The sequence below is a fragment of the Salvelinus namaycush genome, chromosome 21 (assembly GCF_016432855.1).
Source record: "Salvelinus namaycush isolate Seneca chromosome 21, SaNama_1.0, whole genome shotgun sequence".
Taxonomy (NCBI): domain Eukaryota; kingdom Metazoa; phylum Chordata; class Actinopteri; order Salmoniformes; family Salmonidae; genus Salvelinus; species Salvelinus namaycush.
This window is the reverse complement of record NC_052327.1, coordinates 24627447-24649698: the sequence shown is the minus strand read 5'-3', so window position 1 is coordinate 24649698 and position 22252 is coordinate 24627447. Positions and strand designations below refer to the sequence as shown.

The window sequence follows — 22252 nt, the reverse complement described above, 5'->3', positions numbered from 1 at the left end:
TTTTGAACGCGGCATTAATACTCAGAGGGAGACAGCAGGGTATTCCCTTTCAGTCAGGAACCAAAAATCTTCCGTAATGATCCATGAATGCGTTGTCTGCAGCATTCGGTCATGACAGCTCAATCAGCTGTTTGATTTCACTTACCGGTATGTCAACTGAGCCAGGATCACAGTCAAATGGATTGGGAAGTAGGTCCCAAAGTGCTCTTCCAAGTGCTGGAGGTGAGCAGTCATCACTCATGTGGGACACTTACTGATGCTGTGTTCTGTTAGAAACAAGCACAGCCGAGGGAAGGGGACATGGTTCGCTTTGAAAGACTCTGTCTACAATAAGAATTATTTCCGGCCTCCCGAGTGGGGCAGCGGTCTAAGGAACTGCATCGCAGTGCTAGAGGCATCACTACAGACCCAGGTTCAATCCCGTGCTGTGTTGCAGCTGGCCGCAACCGGGAGTCCCATGAGGGGAGGGTTTGGCCGGCCGGGATTTCCTTGTCCCATCGCGCTCTAGAGACTCCTTGTGGCAGGCCGGGCGCATGCACGCTAACTGCAGTCACCAGTTGTACGGTGTATTCTCCGACACATTGGTGCCACTGGCTTCCGGGTTAAGCGAGCAGTGTGTCAAAAAGCAGTGCGGCTTGGCAGGGTTGTGTTTCGGACGACGCATGGCTAGCGACTTTCGCATCTCCCGTACGGGAGTTTCAGCGATGGCACAAGACTGTAACTACCAATTGGGGAGAAAAAGGGGTAAAAATAAATAATAATAAAATCTTTCCAACACTCCCCCTTGATAACCAAATAGAACATTGTCATGCTCTGATCCCATATCTCCACATAGATTTGTGAACAGGCGTGTGCTCAATGGATGTGGTTTGATGTAGTTTAAGTTGTTTCGGTGTATCATACAATGTGTCCATATGGCAGAGGGAGACACATAACTAGAGTGCAGAGGCCTGCCCACCGTCCCGCCATAGATGGAGCCCCACCTGGGCAAAAAGCCCAACCTTCGATCCCCATTGAATCTGTTTTTCGTCAATATAGCCACACAGCACACTGAACATCCCCTGTGCTGTTTCCTGCTCGGGAATCATGAGACATAACAAGATCTTGTGAATAGAATCCGCCGACATGTATAGCGGACAAAAGTCAATGCATGGGCATCTTGGCCCTCACAGCTAACATCCATTTGGAGAGCAGAAGCTGAGGAGTTTGAGTCGTTCAGTCAGTTTTCATTTCATTTCTAGCAATAGCACACATTCTTCGCTCAACAGTGTTATCTGACGAAGGCAGTGATGTGAGTTGCTGTGCCCTCTCCTCCCCACTCATTGTTTTCACCATATCAATTGCAGGTGGTAATATCAAAGTCTCTGCAATAGTGTGTGGTTTCATAGCGTAGCGGGCTTAGCCATTCACCGTGGGAATGATTCAAGTGCAACGGTCAAGTACGACCTTTTCCCATTATCTAAGGGTGCTCTCTGGTTGAATTGTATCTTTCAGATTTGAATACATTTCATATCAGGCGACACCACATAGTTTTGGGAACCACTGGGTTAGAGGTTGGAGTTGGTCTCACAGTTAAACTCATGATCCACTGCCCTGTAGAGGAGTGTACATGAAAGCTGGAGGGGAAACATCTCCATCACGCTAAAAGGACCAGAGAGATAACTTGCTATTAAACTGCACAGCCCTATGGCTCTGATCCAGCATCATAATAAACCTTGTAACAGCGGTGCCTGTCACTCACAACCAGCACCGCGTTAAGCTGAGACAGATACCTGCTTGTAACAGCGTGGGTGTCACAAATGAAAGGGACAGAGGAAGAGAATCGCATGAGCACAAAGAGAAAATACACAATGAAGGGCATTTATTTCCCACATAAAAAGAGGAATCTTTTGGCACCAAATTACCATAGCGTGTCACTGACGGTAAAAAGTAATTATCCTGTGTTTGTGGGCAGAACTCAATCACATGTATATCTGAGGACACATTGAGACACTGCTGGAGCAAGGGACACTATCTGTCAATATTTTGACAATTATCTTCCTTTCCGTTCTTCTCGTTCTCTTCTCCCAGTCTGTCTGTGAGATTAAAGGAGCGGTAAACCCCAGACGGCACACAGAGCGGGTGTGTGGACTCATCGGCACACTGCAGCCGCCCCGAGTCACACCAGCACTAATCCCACATCGTTTAACGGCCTGCCTCGCCTGCCTTTCACTAATCAGGACTCACATCTACCATCGTCCTGGTTACCCGGCCATGGAAAGGAAATGTCCCTCCCCTCACCCTCGACTATGGACTGAACTGGTTTAAGACGTTCAATTATAGTTTTTTCTCCTCTAATCACTGTCATTAATGATTCTCCCTCAAGTGAAGTTTTTCTGTTTGAACCTCGGGACAAAACGGCGTATCCATCCACTAAGTGTTTCCTTTAATTTGCTGGTTAAGGGTCTTAAAGCACTCCTTTCTAGATGTCTGTAAATTCCCCCGCTCTTTTTGAAGTCCGATCGTTCCCAGGTGGAGAATCCTAATTATCCCAGACAGCGAAAGGATCGACAGCGAGCAGTGGCCATGTTACAGAGTCAGAGCAGTAAGCGCTGCACGGCGGGGCGGCAGGCTGAACAGGGACTGAGCCGTTCTGGAACTCCAACCAGACAGGCTGCTGATGAAAGGTGTGCAGGCAGCAGGCCCGGGCCCCTTAGCTGGAACTACAGGGGGCAGGCAGTCTGCTCTGCTAGGACGGCCCCCCTCTGCCTCACCAGGGCACAGGAATGAGGAATATACTACAGAGGAGAACAAGGCCTTTGTTGCAGTACAGTAACATACAGTAGCCAACATGTAGGCCCCTACACATCTTTAAGAAAGGTCCATGTCCCACAATTGGGCTATTTACCTATTTGTTTTTGCTTAATTGTACACGTTTAACACTAGGTGTCGAGGTGTTCAGAATGTATATTCCTTTACATTATGTCTGATATTCCTAGTGATGTGTAGTCTAATATGTGGTGAGTCCTGTCATTTCAGAAAGCCATAACACCCACCATCTCAGATTGTTCTGAAATCTTTTCTGTAATATGACGACCCTCCCACTCTGTTTGCCGAATTCTTTCTCTTTGCTCTTGTTTTCCTTAAATCGGATGTCGGTGGGCAGAGCCGGGAGGTTCGTCAGCGAAATGGTACACACCTGGGTGAGTGGATGCGTGCATAGATGGTGATAATGAGGGGTGTTGAGAGGTGCCAAAACAAATGAACACAAAGTAGCCCCAAAATGCCACAACCAAAAATAACAGTGTGTCTGCTTGGAGAGTCTCCTCGATGTATGGGGGAAAGGTGTATTTATCCCCGGGACACACCCTCCCCCAGGTATGTCCCATTTCGCTGACGACCCTCCCACATAAAACCAGGGACCACCAAGGACCACCAAAGCCCATAGCAGTAATTAGAAACAGATAAGATAAGCATTCCTGCAACATTCTTTTGTTGATAGACTATTTCAACTCTGAAAAATTAAGCTAATTGATTGCACCCAAATTGTCCATTTCAATTTATAGATCTCATATAATATAATAGATAAAAAGGGCAGTAGCAGGAACAGCGGCTTCTAGTGGGCAAAACCTGGTACTTTCACTTAATTTATGGGAAAAATGCAAGCGACATCAATGGCTAATTTCTCTGAACAGGGGAAAAAATCTAGCCAGTAAGAATAAACAATACACCGAGTCACAGCTTGTCAAACATAGAGAATTGATACTGTACACTGGTCATTGGCGTGGGGTTTGACCATTTATTTCGATTGCTCACATTTGAATTATTGTTAAGAAGAGTTCTTTGTGCAAATCGGATGTTGGGTACTATATTGATTGAATATTATATGAATCCTATAATTGAAAGTGCCACTTTGGGTGCAATCAATTAGCTTAATTTCTCAGAGATCAAATTATATATATAGAAAATAATGTTGCAGAAATGCTTATCTTATCTGTTTCTAACCACAGAAACAATTTCAGAACAATCGAAGACGGTGGGTGTCAAACCTCTATTGTGCTTTTTGAGGTAGAATGACCCTGGTACTGTCTGTACACCTGACTTCACCACACAGCTGTGCTTTGGTCATAGAAACAGTCTGGTTACAGTCAAAATACGATACGTAATATAATGTACGCAGAATAACATAAATCACTGTGAAGATCAGTGATGCCATTACACATACTGATCATAAGCAGAGCTGGAGATTAAAATGGCAATTCCTTTTCTCCCCCTGTCCCCCCTGACCCCTGACAATAGAACAATAAGCCCCGTCATCAGCAGATATACACACAGACCCAGCGATTCATCACCTCAAAGACGACACCCACTACACTGGACAACTTAAGGGCCAGGTGCTCTTTTAATTGGACAGGATAAGAGCGACCTTTTCTTTAATTGGGAGAGGGGAGCATGACCAAGTTGTGCTCACGCATTAATACGGAGCCCAGGGTGCTGGAACCCCAGCCCCAGAGGAGTGGGTGGGGTGGCTGTGGTGGTGGTGGTGGCTGGCTTGGGGGGCAGGCAGAAATGTACTGTAGTGGTATATCCTGAGGGATAGAATGACATTTTGCTTGGAGCAGCCAAGGGAGGATGAACCACAAAAGACCAACAAAACCCAGAGCTACTGTATGGTAATAACCCTGGATGGCTGTGCCCTTCACACAACTGGGGTGTAGGGGGGACAGGAAGGGGGAGACTGGCTGGATGTGGCCTTCTCAGCACAGGAGCAGGACGGTGGGTGTGCTGGGCGGTGGTTTGCAGAAGCACAGGTAATGTATACAGACAGTGTGGGTGTGGCCACTGATTTAGCTCATTGAGAAATGGGATTATATTATGTTTTGCCTAACAATCCCTCATATGACTGATATGTACAGTGCCTTCAGAAAGTATTCATACCCCTTGACTTATTCCACATTTTGCTGTGTTACAGCCTGAATTCAAAAAAACTATTCTCACCCATTTACACAATACCTCATAATGACAAAGTAAAAACAGGATTTTAGAAATGTTTGTAAACGTATTGAAAATGAAATACAGAAATATCTAATTTAACATAAGTATCCACACCCCTGAGTCGATACATGTTAGAATCACCTTAGGCAGCGATTACAGCGGGGAGTATTTCTGGGTAAGTCTAAGAGCTTTGCACACCTGGAATGTACAATATTTCCCCATTATTCTTTAAAAAATGCATTATTCTTTAAAAAAAATATTCAAGCTCTGTCAAATTGGTTCAAAACTGTAATTCGGCCACTCAGGAACATTCACTATCTTCCTCAGTGTAGATTTGGCCTTGTTTTAGGTTGTTGCCCTGCTGAAAGGGGAATTCCTCTCCCAGTGTCTGGTGGAAAGCAGACTGAACCAGGTTTTCCTCTAGGATTTTGCCTGTGCTTAGCTCCATTCCAAACATTTTTTTATCCTGAAAAACTCCCCAGTCCTTATCAATTACAATTATACCCATACCATGATGCAGCCACCACTATGCTTGGAAATATGGAGAGTGGTACTCTGTGTTTCACTGGATTTGTCCAAAACAAAAACAGCAAAAAAGTTAATTGCGTTGCCACTTTTTGGGCAGTATTATTTTATTTTTGCAGTGGTTGGGTGCTCAAATGGAAATTCAATGTTTGCTTCTTCTTTTTTTCCCCCATCTACCAATAGGTGCCCTTCTTTGTGAGGCATTGGAAAACCTCTCTGGTCTTTGTGGTTGAATCTGTTTAAAATTCACTGCTCGACCTTACAGATAATTGTATGTGTGGGGTACAGAGATGAGGTAGGCATTAAAAAATCATGTTGAACACTATTATTGCACACAGCATGAATCCATGCAACTTATTATGTTACTTGTTAAGCACATTTTTACTCCTGAACTTATTTAGGTTTGTCATAACAAAGGGCTTGAATACTTATTGACTCAAGGTATTTCAGCTTTTCATTTTTTATTCATTTGTAAAAAAAAAAAATAAAAAAAAATCCACTTTGACATTATGGGGTATGTGTGTAGGCCAGTGACACAATCTTCATTTAATCCATTTTGAATTCAGGCTGTAACACAACAAAATGTGGAAAAAGTCAAGGGGTGTGAATACTTTCTGAAGGTACTATAGTCATTTGTAATCCTTCTCAAGAGTCAAATGATGAGTCTAAGGTCTGGGAATGACCATGAACTCAGAACCCTGTCCCTTACCTTCCCAAGGACAGGGATGTCCACAGAGCCCCAGGTGTCCGCTCCCCAGTGCACCATACCAGATGCAAAGTCTGCCATCACTATCCCCATTACTGTAGTGGGGAACAAAGGAGGAAAAAGTATTTTACCAAATCTTTTGCCATAATATCAGACAACAAATGTTTTGGAGACGTAATGTAATTTCAGACTATTTCAAGGTCATTTCAAACAGAAACCCAAATGTTTTTTAGAGAAACTCACAGATACCGAATATGATTTTGTAGATGTGCACAGCGGAGAAGTTGAGGAGAAGGAAGGAGAGGTTGATGATGAAGAGAGAGAGGCACAGAACTACACTGATCCACTCCTGTAGTCGCTTACCTGAGGAAGACAGGAAATCACACATTACCTGAGGAAGACAGCAAATCGCACAACATTACACATTACCTGAGAAAGACAACAAATCACACAACATTACATGAGTCGAAAACATCCCACAGGGATACTGGCTGGCCCATGTTGACGCCAATGCTTCCCACAGCTGTGTCACGTTGGTTGGATGTCCTTTGGGTGGTGGATTATTTTTGATACACACAGGAAACTGTTGAACGTGAACAAAACAGCAGCATTGCAGTTCTTGAATCAAACCGGTGCACCTGGCACCTACTACCAAACCCTGCACTGAAGTATTTTCTCTTTCCCATTCACCCCCTGAATGGCACACATACACAATCCATGTCTCAATTGTCATGAGTCTTAAAAATCTTTCTTTAACCTGTCTCCTCCCCTTCATCTATTCACCTGGCCAGCCTGTCATGGTATGAGCAGATATTCTTAATGTTTTGTGTAGTCAATGTGAATACAAAGATACTGCATAACAGATACAGTAATAAAGCTACAGAAACTCAAAAGTACAGTACATTTTCACTTTCACTGAACAATTGTGCTGATGACTACATTCTGAAGAGAGGGTAGAGTAACTTTCTTCCATTCAGGGGACCTGTCCTGTGATCTATGGTGTTAATGAGCAGAGAGAGGTCAGCCCTGCTACCAGGAGAACATCCCTCGGAGCTCTGTAGGGTCATGGGGTCATCCGCTGGTGGCGCCGCCACATCTTTGTCTGTCCACCACAGTCTGTGTGTGTCCCATCAACCACAGTGTTAAGAGGTAATCGGTTGGATGAAGACAAGTGTATGCCGAGGCTGGAGCTGTGAACCCTCGTATGCGGAGCAGCACTGACACAGCTCTAAACTCACAGGTCAGGGTGGGCCGGGCACGGGCGGGCGGACCACCGTGTCGCCACTCTGCCCCAGCGGGGGGAGTGAATAATTCAGCAGGCTACGGAGCGGTGCGGAGTTGCTTAAGCTGGAGCTAGCCGCCCACTCCTGTACTGGACCTCATCACCACATCCACGGAGACTAGCCTGATCCCCTCTCCCTCTGCTTCCTTCTCACATTAAACCTCTCAATTCAGATTTCCTTATTTTCTTTCTTTACCTTTTAACCTTTGTGTCGCTGTCCGTCACTCTCTTCTCCATATCCAGCGCTTCTTTCTTTCTCCTTTTCTGTGGATGCAAAGCGTCAAGTGCCACAGTGAAGCCAGGCCTTCTGAAACTTTAATGCCATTAGACTTTCCTAATACAGTAGATTGGCGTGCTAGGAGTTAATGGGATATTGATGACAGATTTTAATAAAGCCTCACAGGCTCAACTGACACCAATAACCTAAACCAAGTTAACCAACCAGTCCAATACTCATGGGTATATTAGTTTCACACCTCCCTCTCACAAGACATAGAACTGGCCCTCAATCATCACAGTCCACACACAACCCTTCACCTGTGTACTGTCTCATCTCTCACACAGCACTTGTTTAAGCTGTACTAGTACTGATGATGGAGGACACTGGAATGTTCCTAGCTGTTATGAGCTGCTCTAAATGAAACAGATGAATCAAGTGAGAAGCATCCAGGTGTGCACGCTCTGTGTGGAGGCGAGGCCAGGTGTGCTGTGGCCAGCTGTGGAGGCCAGGTGTGCTGTGGCCAGCTGTGGAGGCCAGATGTGCTGTGGCCAGCTGTGGAGGCCAGGTGGGCTGTCGCCAGCAGTGGAGGCCAGGTGGGCTGTGACCAGCTGTGGAGGCCAGATGTGCTGTGGCCAGCTGTGGAGGCCAGGTGGGCTGTCGCCAGCAGTGGAGGCCAGGTGTGCTGTGGCCAGCTGTGGAGGCCAGGTGTGCTGTGGCCAGCTGTGGAGGGCAGATGTGCTGTGGCCAGCTGTGGAGGCCAGGTGGGCTGTCGCCAGCAGTGAAGGCCAGGTGGGCTGTGACCAGCTGTGGAGGCCAGTTGTGCTGTGGCCGGCTGTGGAGGCCAGGTGTGCTATGGCCAGCTGTGGAGGCCAGGTGGGCTGTCGCCAGCAGTGGAGGCCAGGTGGGCTGTGACCAGCTGTGGAGGCCAGGTGGGCTGTGGCCAGCTGTGGAGGACAGGTGTGCTGTGGCCAGCTGTGGAGGACAGGTGTGCTGTGGCCAGCTGTGGAGGACAGGTGTGCAGCAGAGGCTCCTGCAGAGGAATGCCTTCAGAGACTGGCAGGCCTCTACCACTTACCCACTGTCTGACCTCACTTCTTACACTGGGATGCTAACAAAATGTGTGAAAGATCCTTTCAAAGGTCTGTAATTCTTGCAGGATGTGATCCAACATTTAAGAGATGGTACCTTTCATCAAGGGGGGAGCAACCTAATACTACAGAACATATATGGACTATGCTTCCCACAGGTGTGTCAAGTTGGTTGGATGTCCTTTGGATGGTGGACCATTCTTGATACACAGGGGAAACTGTTGAGCGTGAAAAACCAGAAACTTTGGCCCAAGATAATATATAGACCACACCATTTACAGGAAGGTTAATAGCACCATAGGTTTGTTGTCTCCACACTAAATATGACACAATTTCTACCATTCTGTCAATTTCACACATCCCCCACACACACCCATACATACCCAGGGTTGAGCAGTCGGGCCACTGTCAGGTGATCTGCATCAGCCCTTGGATCCCTGATGAGAGGAGAAACTAGGCCAGGCCTCGACAGAGCAAACGCACGCAGCCAGAAACACAGTCCCCCTGTCCATAGGACCAGAGTGGTGTGCTCATTAATACAGTCCTGACAACAACATGCTCCCTGGTAACCCTCTTCCATCGCTCACACCAGCAGCCCCCGACTCCGCACGCTGGCATGGAATTAACCTGGGAGAGGCGGGAGATGAGGAAAGGGGGGTGCTAATAGGCTGAAATTAATCAACGACGCCTGATTCGGCGCAGAGGGACGGCGCCAGCACCAAACAACACCCTGTGAATGCTAATGGCCTTCTCCTCTCTCTCTCTCTATCTCACCCTTTTACCTCCCGCACCGCTTTACAGCGCAGCAGCAGAACGGGCCCCATCCCTCCTGCCATAGTGGCGCACCACACTGACAAAGGAAGTGATTTCTGAACCTCTCAGTTCAAATAATCTTGCAATATGAGTAGCTCGTGACATGGATCTCTGTGTGAGGGTGTTGGTAAAATACATGAACCAGGAGGAAGGAACCCAGGTTCTTTTCTCCTTCCTCCTGATACATGGGTCTGATTGAGTGTGATTGGGGTCTGCCTCTGTGTTTCAGGAAAGGGCCTCCGTGTACCTGGCCTAGTCTGCTGTACAGATGGCTTCAGTGAATCGACAAGCATGTACCATAACGTTGTGTGAATATTGAGCAGAGCCCGAGTAGTCACAAGTAGTCAATATCTTGCTTTTCCTGTGTAAAAAGATGCATGATTCGCATGCTTTCTGTACAGCACTTCAAAGCTTGCCCAGTATTCCGCCTCTATCTGGTCTGGACAAAGGGCTCTTTTCTTCCCTCTCTTCTGACTGTGTTGTCCTAAACGCTGAGGCCTTGTGTTCTCAGAACAGAGTCCCTTTGAAAGACAGCCTCTCACCTCCTCCAGAGCCACAGACAAAAACTAACTCACACACCCAGATTGTCTGCCTTTCACAGCACAAAGACCGAGTCAGTGGTGCCAACATACCATGACAGCATCATTCTCTTCCTCGCTTCTCTCTCTCCCATATCCACCCCCCCCCACACACACACACACAGGCGCGCGTTCGCACACACACTTTCACATGAACATTCACAATACAATTACGAACATGTATTCATAGTAAATCTGCTCTTTCTCCCTCTCTGTCCCCTGTCCAGTTCTCTGTAGGCCAATCTTCTGGGGGGGGGGGGGGGGGGGGGGGGGGGGGGGCTGTAGTAAAAGTGGGTCATATGCTTAGAGCGGGAGATACAGAGAGACTGAGAAAGAGAAAAAGACAGAGGTAGAATTCCCCTGATCAGGATGAACGGATCAGTCACAGGCCTCGTTCCTTTCATCAGTTCTCAGTGGACGTCTCAACCTGGGAAACACATCAAACACACACACACACACACACACACATACCATACACACACACACACATACCATACACACACACACACACACACACACATACCATACACACACACACACACACACACACACACACACACACACACACACACACACACACACACACACACACATACCATACACACACACACATACCATACACACACACACAACACACATGCCATACACACACACAACACACACAACACATCAAACACACACAACACATCACACCACACACACACACAACACACACAACACACACAACGCATCACATCACACACACACACAACACACATACCATACACACACACACAACACATCACATCACACCACACACAACACATTACATCACACACACACACATCACACATACCATACACACACACACAACACATCACACACAACACATCACACCACACACAACACATCACACACACACAACACACATACCATACACACACACACAACACATCACACACAACACAACACACATACCATACACACACACACACACAACACACATACCATACACACACACACAACACAACACACAACACATCACACCACACACAACACATCACACCACACCACACCACACATCACAACACATCACACACATGCAAGCACACAAAACACACACACCAAGCAACAATTACACAGAGAATCCATACATTAACCTATGGACAAGAACTACAACAACAAAATGAATGTGACAAATGTGACAGATTTAACAACTGCATAACAACACCACACACACACACACAGACACGGCCCAAGAGAGTGGTATCTAGGCTTGGTTCCATCCTCTTTCCCCTGTGAACAGGGAGAGAAAAGAGGATGGACAGATCCCGTGGTGTGTGTGTTGGGGATGTCGAATGAGCATGATGGGAGCCGCAGATGAGTAGGGTGGGGGAAGGGTGACGGAGAGATACGATACAGTATAACACGTACACACACGGAGACTGGGGTAATATTTGTCCTATGTATTGTATTTATACCACACATGCGACCCATGATTCAAATTTGCAATTAGCCTATTAAAATGTTTATCTGACTCCATTTAACATTATATTTGTAATCAAGAAATGTCTGAGAATGGAATTCTCAATACAAGTGTATTTAATTACTTTGTAAAATGAATGATTACATTATGCAAGGCATAAGCTGAAGTTAGAAAGCATTAACAAGCATTACAAGGCATAATTCTAGTCATGATCAGAGAGGGAGAGAAGTAATAGCATAAAACACCCGTGCTGGTTTAGAAACCAGTCTGAAATTTACAACACAATTGCTTTTATGATTTGTCTGCTGAGAATGTGGAAATATAGATCCTAACATTGATTGTTATTTTCACTGTGCCAGAACATTTTCGTAACTTATTTGATATAGCTTCTTATGCCTTGTTTCCCTGATTTGAATATTCTAGGATTTGATTGTACTCATTTGCTTTCTGTACAATAGGGGTGGGAAGGTATTTGCTCAACACTATACTAATTGTTTTCTAGTGTTCTGATTTGTTTCCAAACTCATCCCTCTAAAAGGGGAGAGCACTAATTGTTCATTACTGCATATTGTTAGAATTTGGATTTGAAATTATGTTGGATGGTATGGTTTTATGTTGTACTCGTTTCCTCCATCCAGATCATGTGTCTCCTAACTCGTCATCTGTTTGGATCAGGCAGTTGATGGGATAACTTTGTGGGCTAGTTTTCATATTAATGATAGTGAAACTTTATTCCCAATTTATTGTTGTCATGAGACATTTATTTCGTAATCTGTATTTGTCATACATTGCAGAGGATGATATCATGATGTGTTTACTTTTACTGCTATTTCGAATGTTTTCAAAGTCTTTCACAAACAGTGGTGCGTTGTCAACGTGAAACGGACTCAGATGATGGGGCCTGACCTGTCCAGCTAAGCCACACACCTTCTGATGGAGGATTGATTCAGTGTCTCCTGACCCCTCCTGTCTCAGCCTCCAGTATTTATGCTGCAGTAGTTTATGTGTCGAGGGGCTAGGGTCAGTTTGTTATATCTGGAGTACTTCTCCTGTCTTATCCGGTGTCCTGTGTGAATTTAAGTATGCTCTCTCTAATTCTCTCTTTCTCTCTTTCTTTCTCTCTCTCTAGGACCATGCCTCAGGACTACCTGGCATGATGACTCCTTGCTGTCCCCAGTCCACCTGGCCGTGCTGCTGCTCCAGTTTCAACTGTTCTGCCTGCGGCTATGGAACCCTGACCTGTTCACCGGACGTGCTACCTGTCCCAGACCTGCTGTTTTCAACTCTCTAGAGACCGCAGGAGCGGTAGAGATACTCTTAATGATCGGCTATGAAAAGCCAACTGACATTTACTCCTGAGGTGCTGACTTGCTGCACCCTCGACAACTACTGTGATTATTATTATTTGACCATGCTGGTCATTTATGAACATTTGAACATCTTGGCCATGTTCTGTTATAATCTCCACCCGGCACAGCCAGAAGAGGACTGGCCACCCCTCATAGCCTGATTCCTCTCTTGGTTTCTTCCTAGGTTTTGGCCTTTCTAGGGAGTTTTTCCTAGCCACCGTGCTTCTACACCTGCATTGCTTGCTGTTTGGGGTTTTAGGCTGGTTTTCTGTACAGCACTTTGAGATATCAGCTGATGTAAGAAGGGCTATATAAATACATTTGATTTGATTTGATTCCACGTTGGGACAGCTGACATAGGCATGGTACCCCTGGAGACTGACGTTGCACCCTGGTGGGAGGATACCTTCTATGAGGAGAGTACCGTGACCCTAACGACCATGGACAAGAAGTTAATGCAGGCCAAGTAGATGGCGACTATCTTGTTGAGTGTCTCGACTGTGTCCTGGCAAGCCTTTGGGAGGTAGCTATTACATGGACCCAAGCTGTTATTTTTTTTAAAGTCTAGTCACCTCTCTCCACATATTTCTCTGGTTCCTCTGATTGTCTTCTGCAATGCAGAGTATCCATGTAGTGGAATGTAGTGGAAAAATCTGAGAAGGTGATACAGGTGAGAGCCAATTTATCTGTGGCAATCTCTAAGACGTTCCAACAGAATTTCTGGGGTCACTGACACCAGGAGAGGTGTGAAGACTGATGAAACTTGAATCGACGAAATGTTACTATGTGAATTAAATGGTCATATTTGGATTGTTTCAAGAGTTCATAAAGAGCTACTTATCTGTTCTATTTTATATGTAAGTGCCATGGATTTATTGTTACAGAGAAACTGTGTCATTCTGTTCATTGGACAGCGGCTAGTTCAAAGAGGAGCGACAGGTTTGCGCTCCTATCATTTAAATTGAGTTGATTAGATTAGAATCTGGGTGTGTTTTCCTGCCTATTGTTTTAACTAGCAAAGTGCAAAGAAATGTTAATTCAGGTTGGGCGTGAGTTCCAGCTTGAATTTGAGAACTTGGTAGAAAGCTCCTGTGTGTATCACACACACATAGTTTATTCTATTAGAGATTATTTTGAATTGAAGACACGTGTAACCACGTTAAGTCTTCTTTATACTGAACAGAAATATAAATGCAACATGTAAAGTGTTGGTCCCGTGTTTCATGAGCTGAAATAAAAGATCCCAGAATTTCTCTATACGCACAAAAATCCTATTTCTCTCAAATGTTATGCACAAATTTGTTTACACCCCTGTTAGTGAACATTTCCCCTTTGCCAAGATAATCTATCCACCTGACAGGTGTGGCATATCAAGAAGCTGATTAAACAGGATGATCATTACACAGGTGCACCTTGTGCTGGGGACACCTTGTGCTGGGGCCACTTTAAAATGTGCAGTTTTGTCACAAGCTTTGAGGGAGCGTGCAATTGGCATGCTGACTGCAGTAATGTCCACCTGAGCTGTTGCCAGAGAATTTAATGTTAATTTCTCTACCATAAGCAGCCTCCAACATTGTTGGCAGTAGGTCCAACCGGCCTCAAAACTGCAGACCTATAAGGGCACAAGGCAAGACCCAAGTGCAGACACAGAAGGCAGATAATTGAGCTCCGATATTTATTATACCAAAAGGGGTAGGCAAAAGGCAGGTCGGGGACAGGCGAGAGTTCATAAACCAGGTCGGAGTCCAAACAGTACCAGGCGATAGGCAGGCTCGAGGTCAGAACAGACAGAGTGGTCAGGCAGGTGGAGCCGGCGTCCGGACAGGCAAGGGGCAAAACCAGGAGGTCTAGGAAAAACCGGAGACTGGGAAAAATAGGAGCTAGGAGACACGCTGGCACAGAGAGACAGGAAACACAGGGATAAATACACCGGGGACTAATGGGGAAAACAGGAGACACCTGGAGGTGAGTGGAGACAATCACCAAGACAGGTGAAACAGATCAGGGTGTGACAAGACCACGTGTAACCATGCCAGTCCAAGACCTCCACATCCGGCTCGTTGAAATTATTGCATGATGCATTTTTATTTTTTGTTCAGTATAGTTGATAGTCATTTACTCTGTGTTGTTCTGTAACGTATCATGTATTTCACGTACACTAACTGTTTGAGTGTTTTTTTATTCATTTTTATTCATTCAACTACAGATGCACACACATAAACAAGATCACACATTGCTAAATGGAAAGTGTCCTCTATTCAAGCAATGGTCAAGGTCAACAGTCAAATCCGTACTGCAAGCTCCATGCTTTATGTGTCCTGTGTCCATGTCTATTGTTTTCAGACATAATGAACGTTGGGCTCTGGATCTGAGAGCTCAAGGAATTTGAAAAATGTCAGCTCTAGTTCTTTAAAGTGGAACAGACAGTGTTTTAACTACTTTGCAGATATGAAACAAACAATCATAATGTCAGTAAAAAATATATCAAATTTCCAGTTTATGCAACAAAACCAACTTTATAAACAGGTTTTAAGAATAGGTTCTATTTGACTCAACGTTCCATGATGTACACTAAGCATTGTTGGCAGAATAGATGGATGCAGTTTAATGCATGATTAATATAATTCACCAATATATTTCTTGGTAATCACAGCTGGCCTGGTACATTGTTTGCTGCCTCCTTTCGGGATGGACTGTTTCAATTTCAATGACTCAATATTTTGTACAAAAACGGACGAATGTAACTAAGGCTGGGAATGTCAATACAATCAAACTAGCTAGATAGCTAGCTACAGTGGTTCTTCCTTTAAAAGTTGCAGCATACTGCAGCACAGCTTGCAGGGTGCCACACAATTCTATGGCACATTATTTAAGTGTCAGCCATTGTTGCCAGAATTATGCAATTTACCACAATCTGCCACCATCTACCACAAACAGTCACTGCATAAGCTCAAAACGTTTAAAGGAAGAACCACTGTAGCTGCTAGGAGGATGTCATGTCATTGGAGAAGTGGGTGAGTGATTGACTTTTTCCCCTCATATCGTTGTCGGTTGCTATAAACAGCTAGAGATGCAGGTGTCATTTGGTTAGCTAGCAAGGAATTGAACGACTTTTACAGTATCCAGTTAGCATATCTCTTGCATTTGCAAATTCACCCTGGCTATCTACTCCGATTTCAGAGCACTCTCGTCTGAGTGTGCCAGAGCACAGAATAACTGATGAATTTACGAACGGGTACCACCTATTGAATATGTTCGTGTCAGTAAACGTAGTCAAAGAAAGTAATTTAGTCACAAAAGCTCTAGATAACATGTAAACAGCCTAGTTAACGAGCTCTGCTTGGGCGAGTGAGGTGTTCTCTTATTTGTGTCCGGAAGTAGCTAGCTAGACATTGTGACTAGCATTAGTTGTTGATTTTGTTGTTGTTGTTGTGCAAAACTGCGGGAGAGAGAAACGACCTTTTCATGGTTGTTTGATCAATATCAATAAGACTGTAAAGTTCCCAAATGTAAGAGGTAAATACGTGGTATTGACATATTTGCAGAATACCATTAAGGTATAGTTTCTGCCGAATGCGTTCTAATAATCCAATTGCTGCAACTGCCTGTAAACACACAGTCCAGTTCAAAGTGAACGATGGCAGGCTTGTGTGGCAAATGGCTTGTTTGCATAAAGGCCTACAGTAGCTCTGATTGGCTATGGTGCACCGGTCTGCGTAGACTATGGTCCTAGCGGCGACAGATGTTTTTATTAACTGCAGTGTCTAGTAATTGTCCAAATGCACGGCAGCTTTTCCATTATATATTGTTATAGAATTTCACAAATGCCTTAGTATATGTAATTCCCAAACATTCTAAGAATTGATGAAAATGTGAAAATGACCATATCTAAGTGCTCGCTTGTCAGAATATTTAAAGCAGGGGTGTCAAACTCATTCCACGGAGGGCCTAGTGTCTGCAGGTTTTGGGTTTTTCCTTTCAATAAAGCCCTAGACAACCAGGTGTGGGGAGTTCCTAACTAATTAGTGATGTTAATTCATCAATCAAGTACAAGGGAGGAGCGAAAACCCGCAGACACTCGGCCCCCCGTGGAATGAGTTTGACACCTGTGATTTAAAGTGTCATATTCTTCCTATGGGTGTATATGAATATATTTTAATAAGATTTAATGTTGCTAAAATGCTGTCAGTTCCACTTTAAGTCTGTATCCACTTTAAGGTGGATACCCTTTCAAATTAGTGGATTCTGCTATTTCAGCCACACCCGTTGCTGACAGGTGTATAAAATCGAGCACATAGCCATGCAATCTCCATAGACAAACGTCGGCAGTAGAGTGGCCCGTACTGAAGAGCTCAGTGACTCGTAAAATTTCTGTCCTGCTAGAGCTGCCCGGTCAACTGTAACTGCAGTAATTGTGAAGTGGAAACGTTTAGGAGCAACAACGGCTCAGCCGCGAAGTGGTAGGCCACAAAAGCTCACAGAACGGGACTGCCGAGTGCTGAAGCGTGTAGCACTAAAAATCGTGAAGGGTAGAGGCTGTTCTAGCACCAAAGGGGGGACCAACTCCATATTAATGCCCATGATTTTGGGGCTCCCGGGTGGCGCAGCGGACTAAGGCACTGCATCTCAGTGCTAGAGGCATCACCCGGGCTGTATCACAACCGGCAATGATTGGGAGTCCCATAGGGCAGCGCACAATTGGCCCAGTATCGTCCGAGTTAGGGGAGAGTTTGGCTGTCATTGTAAAATAAGATTTTGTTCTTAACTGACTTGCCTAGTTAAATAAAGTTTAAATAAAAAATAATTACAAAAATTAGATGTTCGACGAGCAAGTGGCCACATACCTTTGGTATCTGAGTAGACGGAGCTTTAAAAATGTAAATGTTCCCACAAACCCATTTCCAAGTTCTGCTCCACACTGATGGGAGGAAAATATTCAGTTTAATAACAGTAATTAGACCAGATTCCCACTGCCTCCATCCTCACTATAGCAAAGTCACCAGAAGATACAAAGGACAGAAGGAGAGTTCAATCAAATATTAATAACAGGCTTTGTCCTAATGTATTTGGGCAGAACATGTGTGTGTTTGAAACTATGCATCCAGCCTAATGTATTTAGCTACTCTGGTGGGTGTATAATTGAGGAGCACAGCAGGGGAAATGGCAGGTAGCCTATTTCTCTCTCTCTCTCTCTCTCTCTCTCTCAGCAGCACACATGCAGTCAGGTTTACAGTGGAACACACAGCGTCTAACAAATAGCCTGCTCTTGTTTAATGCATGTATCCTGTATTCTGCGCTCTACCTGGGATGGTCCAGAGGCCCAGTCTTTCCCAGGTCGATCCGGGTCAGACACAGAGCACAGGTCAGTCAAGGTCAGCGCACTGAGCTCCACTCTCAGCCTGGCCTTGAAGCCGTGACCCTGGGGTCAGGAGTCCAGAGCCGGCTTTTAACCCAGAGTGAGGGGCTTCAATAATTCAGCCTTCTGCCAGAGTACAGCGCGTTCACTTCTCTAATGGAGGTGACTGAGGTGGAGGGAGGAGCTTTGGGTGTGGAGGAACTCTGCTGGCAGACAGGAGGCAGTACTGGGCTAGTGGGCTCTACTCTGTTGCTAGGCTGGGTTGGTGTAAGGTTCTGTGTTGCTGGGCTGGCTGGTGTTTGAGTGTACATTTACATTTGACATTTTAGTCATTAAGCAGATGCTCTTATCCAGAGCGGCTTACAGTTAGTGCATTCATTTTAAGATAGCTAGGTGGGACAACCACATCTCAGTCATAGTAAGTATATTTTCCTCAATAAAATAGTTTTAGCAAAGTCAGTGAGAGTGTATTTTTGTATTTTGTTGTTGGGGGGGGGGTGGGGAAGGGGGAGGGGCGTGGAAGGGTGCTGTGGGATTAATTAAGATACTCTTTGTAAGGTTCTGTACTGCTGGGCTGGGTTAGTGTAAGGTTCTGTACTGCTGGGCTGGGTTAGTGTAAGGTTCTGTACTGCTGGGCTGGGTTAGTGTAAGGTTCTGTACTGCTGGGCTGGGTTAGTGTAAGGTTCTGTATTGCTGGGCTGGGTAGGGCTAGTGTAAGGTTCTGTATTGCTGGGCTGGGTAGGGCTAGTGTAAGGTTCTGTATTGCTGGGCTGGGTAGGGCTAGTGTAAGGTTCTGTATTGCTGGGCTGGGTTAGTGTATGGTTCTGTACTGCTGGGCTGGGTTAGTGTAAGGTTCTGTACTGCTGGGCTGGGTAGGGCTAGTGTATGGTTCTGTACTGCTGGGCTGGGTTAGTGTAAGGTTCTGTATTGCTGGGCTGGGTTAGTGTAAGGTTCTGTATTGCTGGGCTGGGTAGGGCTAGTGTAAGGTTCTGTACTGCTGGGCTGGGTAGGGCTAGTGTATGGTTCTGTACTGCTGGGCTGGGTTAGTGTAAGTTTCTGTATTGCTGGGCTGGGTAGGGCTAGTGTATGGTTCTGTACTGCTGGGCTGGGTAGGGCTAGTGTATGGTTCTGTACTGCTGGGCTGGGTTAGTGTAAGGTTCTGTATTGCTGGGCTGGGTTAGTGTAAGGTTCTGTATTGCTGGGCTGGGTAGGGCTAGTGTAAGGTTCTGTATTGCTGGGCTGGGTAGGGCTAGTGTAAGGTTCTGTACTGCTGGGCTGAGTAGGGCTAGTGTAAGGTTCTGTATTGCTGGGCTGGGTAGGGTTAGTGTATGGTTCTGTATTGCTGGGCTGGGTAGGGCTAGTGTATGGTTCTGTACTGCTGGGCTGGGTAGAGCTAGTGTAAGGTTCTGTATTGCTGGGTAGGGCTAGTGTATGGTTCTGTACTGCTGGGCTGGGTAGGGCTAGTGTAAGGTTCTGTACTGCTGGGCTGGGTAGGGCTAGTGTAAGGTTCTGTATTGCTGGGCTGGGTAGGGCTAGTGTAAGGTTCTGTATTGCTGGGTAGGGTAGGGCTAGTGTAAGGTTCTGTATTGCTGGGTAGGGCTAGTGTAAGGTTCTGTATTGCTGGGTAGGGCTAGTGTATGGTTCTGTACTGCTGGGTTCTGTGTGTCAGGTTGGCAGGGTGTTAGGTTCAGTCAGACTGACATGGGCAGGCAGTGTCAGGTGTAACGCTGTAGAGCAGGTCTAACAAACTGTTCTTCCAACAGCATATGTGGGAACTCCTTCAAGACCGTTGGAAAAGCACTCCAGGTGTTACTGGTTGAGAGAATGCTAAGAGTGTGCAAAGCTGTCATCAAAGCAAAGGGTGGCTACTTTGAAGAATCTCAAATATAACATATATTTTGATTTCTTTAACACATTTTTGGTTACTACATGATTCCATATGTGTTATTTCATAGTTTTGATGTCTTCACTATTATTCTACAATGTAGAAAAAAGTTAAAATAAATAAAAACCCTGGAATGAGTAGGTGTGTCTAAACATTTGAATGATACTGTATATAAAGGTCCCACAGTTTACAGTGCATGTCAGAGCAAAAACCAAGCCATGAGGTCAAAGGAATTGTCTGTAAAGCTCCGAGACAGGATTGTGTCAGATTGGCACAGATCTGGGGAAGGGTACCAAAACATTTCTGTAGAATTGAAGGTCCCCAAGAACACAGTGGCCTCCATCATTCTTAAATGGTGTCACGCCCTGACCTTAGAGATCCTTTTTATGTCTCTATTTTGGTTTGGTCAGGGCGTGAGTTGGGGTGGGCATTCTATGTCTTGCATTCTATGTTCATTTTTCTATGCTTTCTATTTCTTTGTGTTTGGCCGTGTGTGGTTCTCAATCAGAGGCAGCTGTCTATCGTTGTCTCTGAGAACCATACTTAGGTATCCTTTTTCCACCTGTGTGTTGTGGGTAGTTGTTTTGTGTTTTGTCACCTTACAGGACTGTTTTGTGTCGTTCACTCTCTTTGTTGTTTTTTTGTCATTCAGTGTTCAGTTTATTTAATAAAATTTACTATGAGCACTTACCACGCTGCGTGTTGGTCCGATGATTCCTATTCCTCATCATCAGACGAAGAGGAGGTGCATTACAAATGGAAGAAGTTTGGAGTCCTAGACTTGGCCGCCCAGCCAAACTGAGCAATCGGCGGAGAAGGGCCTTTGTCAGGGAGGTGACAAAGAACCCAATGGTCACTCTGAAAGGGCTCCAGAGTGCCTCTGTGGAGTTGGGAGAACATTCCAGAAGGACAACCATCTCTGCAGCACTCCACCAATCAGGCCTTTATGGTTACTGTGGAGTGGCCAGACAGAAGCCATTCCACAGTAACAGGCACATAACAGCCTGCTTGGAGTTTGCTAAAAGGCACCGAAAGACTCTCAGACCATGAGAAACAAGATTCTCTGGGCTGATGAAACCAAGATTAAACTCTTTGGCCTGAATGCCAAGCGTCACGTCTGGAGGAAACCTGGCACCATCCCTACGGTGAAGCATGGTGGTGGCAGCATCATGCTGTTGGGATGTTTTTCAGTGGCAGGGACTGGGAAACTATTCAGGATCAAGGCAAAGATGAACGGAGCAAAGTACAGAGAGATAGGTTGATGAAAACCTGCTCAGGACCTCAGACTGCGGCGAAGATTCACCTTCTAACAGGACAATGACCCTAAGCACACAGCCAATACAACGTAGGAGTGGCTTTGGGACAAGTCTCTGAATGTCCTTGAGTGGCCCAGCTAGAACCCGGACTTGAACCCGATCAAACATCTCTGGAGAGACCTGAAAATAGTTGTGCAGCAATGCTCCCGATCCAACCTGACAGAGCTTGAACAGATCTGCAGAGAAGAATGAGAGAAATTCCCCAAATACAGGTGTGCCAAGCTTGTAGCGTCATACCCAAGAAGAGTCGAGGCTGCAATGGCTGCCAAAGGTGCTTCAACAAAGTACTGAGTAAAGGGTCTGAATACTTATGTAAATGTGTGTCACGTTCGATGGAATAAATATCGGACCAAAGCGCAGTGGATGTTGAGTTCCACATAATTTAATGATTAAAGTGAAACTTAGCAAAGACAAAAACAAATAAACAAACTAACAACGAACAGTGACTACAGAGATGCTACGTGCACTAACTCAAAACACATTCCCATAAACACAGGTGGGAAAAACAGCTACTTAAATATGATCCCCAATTAGAGACAATGATTACCAGCTGCCTCTAATTGGGAATCATACAAATCACCAACATAGAAAATAAACTAGAACACCACATAGAAATAAATAAACTACACTGCTCAAAAAAATAAAGGGAACACTTAAACAACACAATGTAACTCCAAGTCAATCACACTTCTGTG

At 45.3% G+C, this 22252-nt stretch overlaps 1 protein-coding gene across 3 annotated transcripts in view; it reads right to left on the bottom strand.

Annotated features, from left to right (window-relative positions):
- si:ch211-212o1.2 (uncharacterized protein LOC492735 homolog) overlaps positions 1-22252 on the bottom strand; it is a 36112-nt gene that overhangs the window by 5302 nt on the left and 8558 nt on the right. For 2 of the 3 annotated variants that reach the window (XM_039017437.1, XM_039017439.1), the window contains 2 exons: positions 6449-6568; positions 6209-6300 (listed from right to left, as the gene is read on the bottom strand). In XM_039017437.1, coding sequence (XP_038873365.1) covers positions 6209-6300; positions 6449-6568 — 212 coding nt within the window. The remainder of the gene's footprint in view (positions 1-6208; positions 6301-6448; positions 6569-22252) is intronic. The other variant, XM_039017438.1, reaches the window with a different exon arrangement.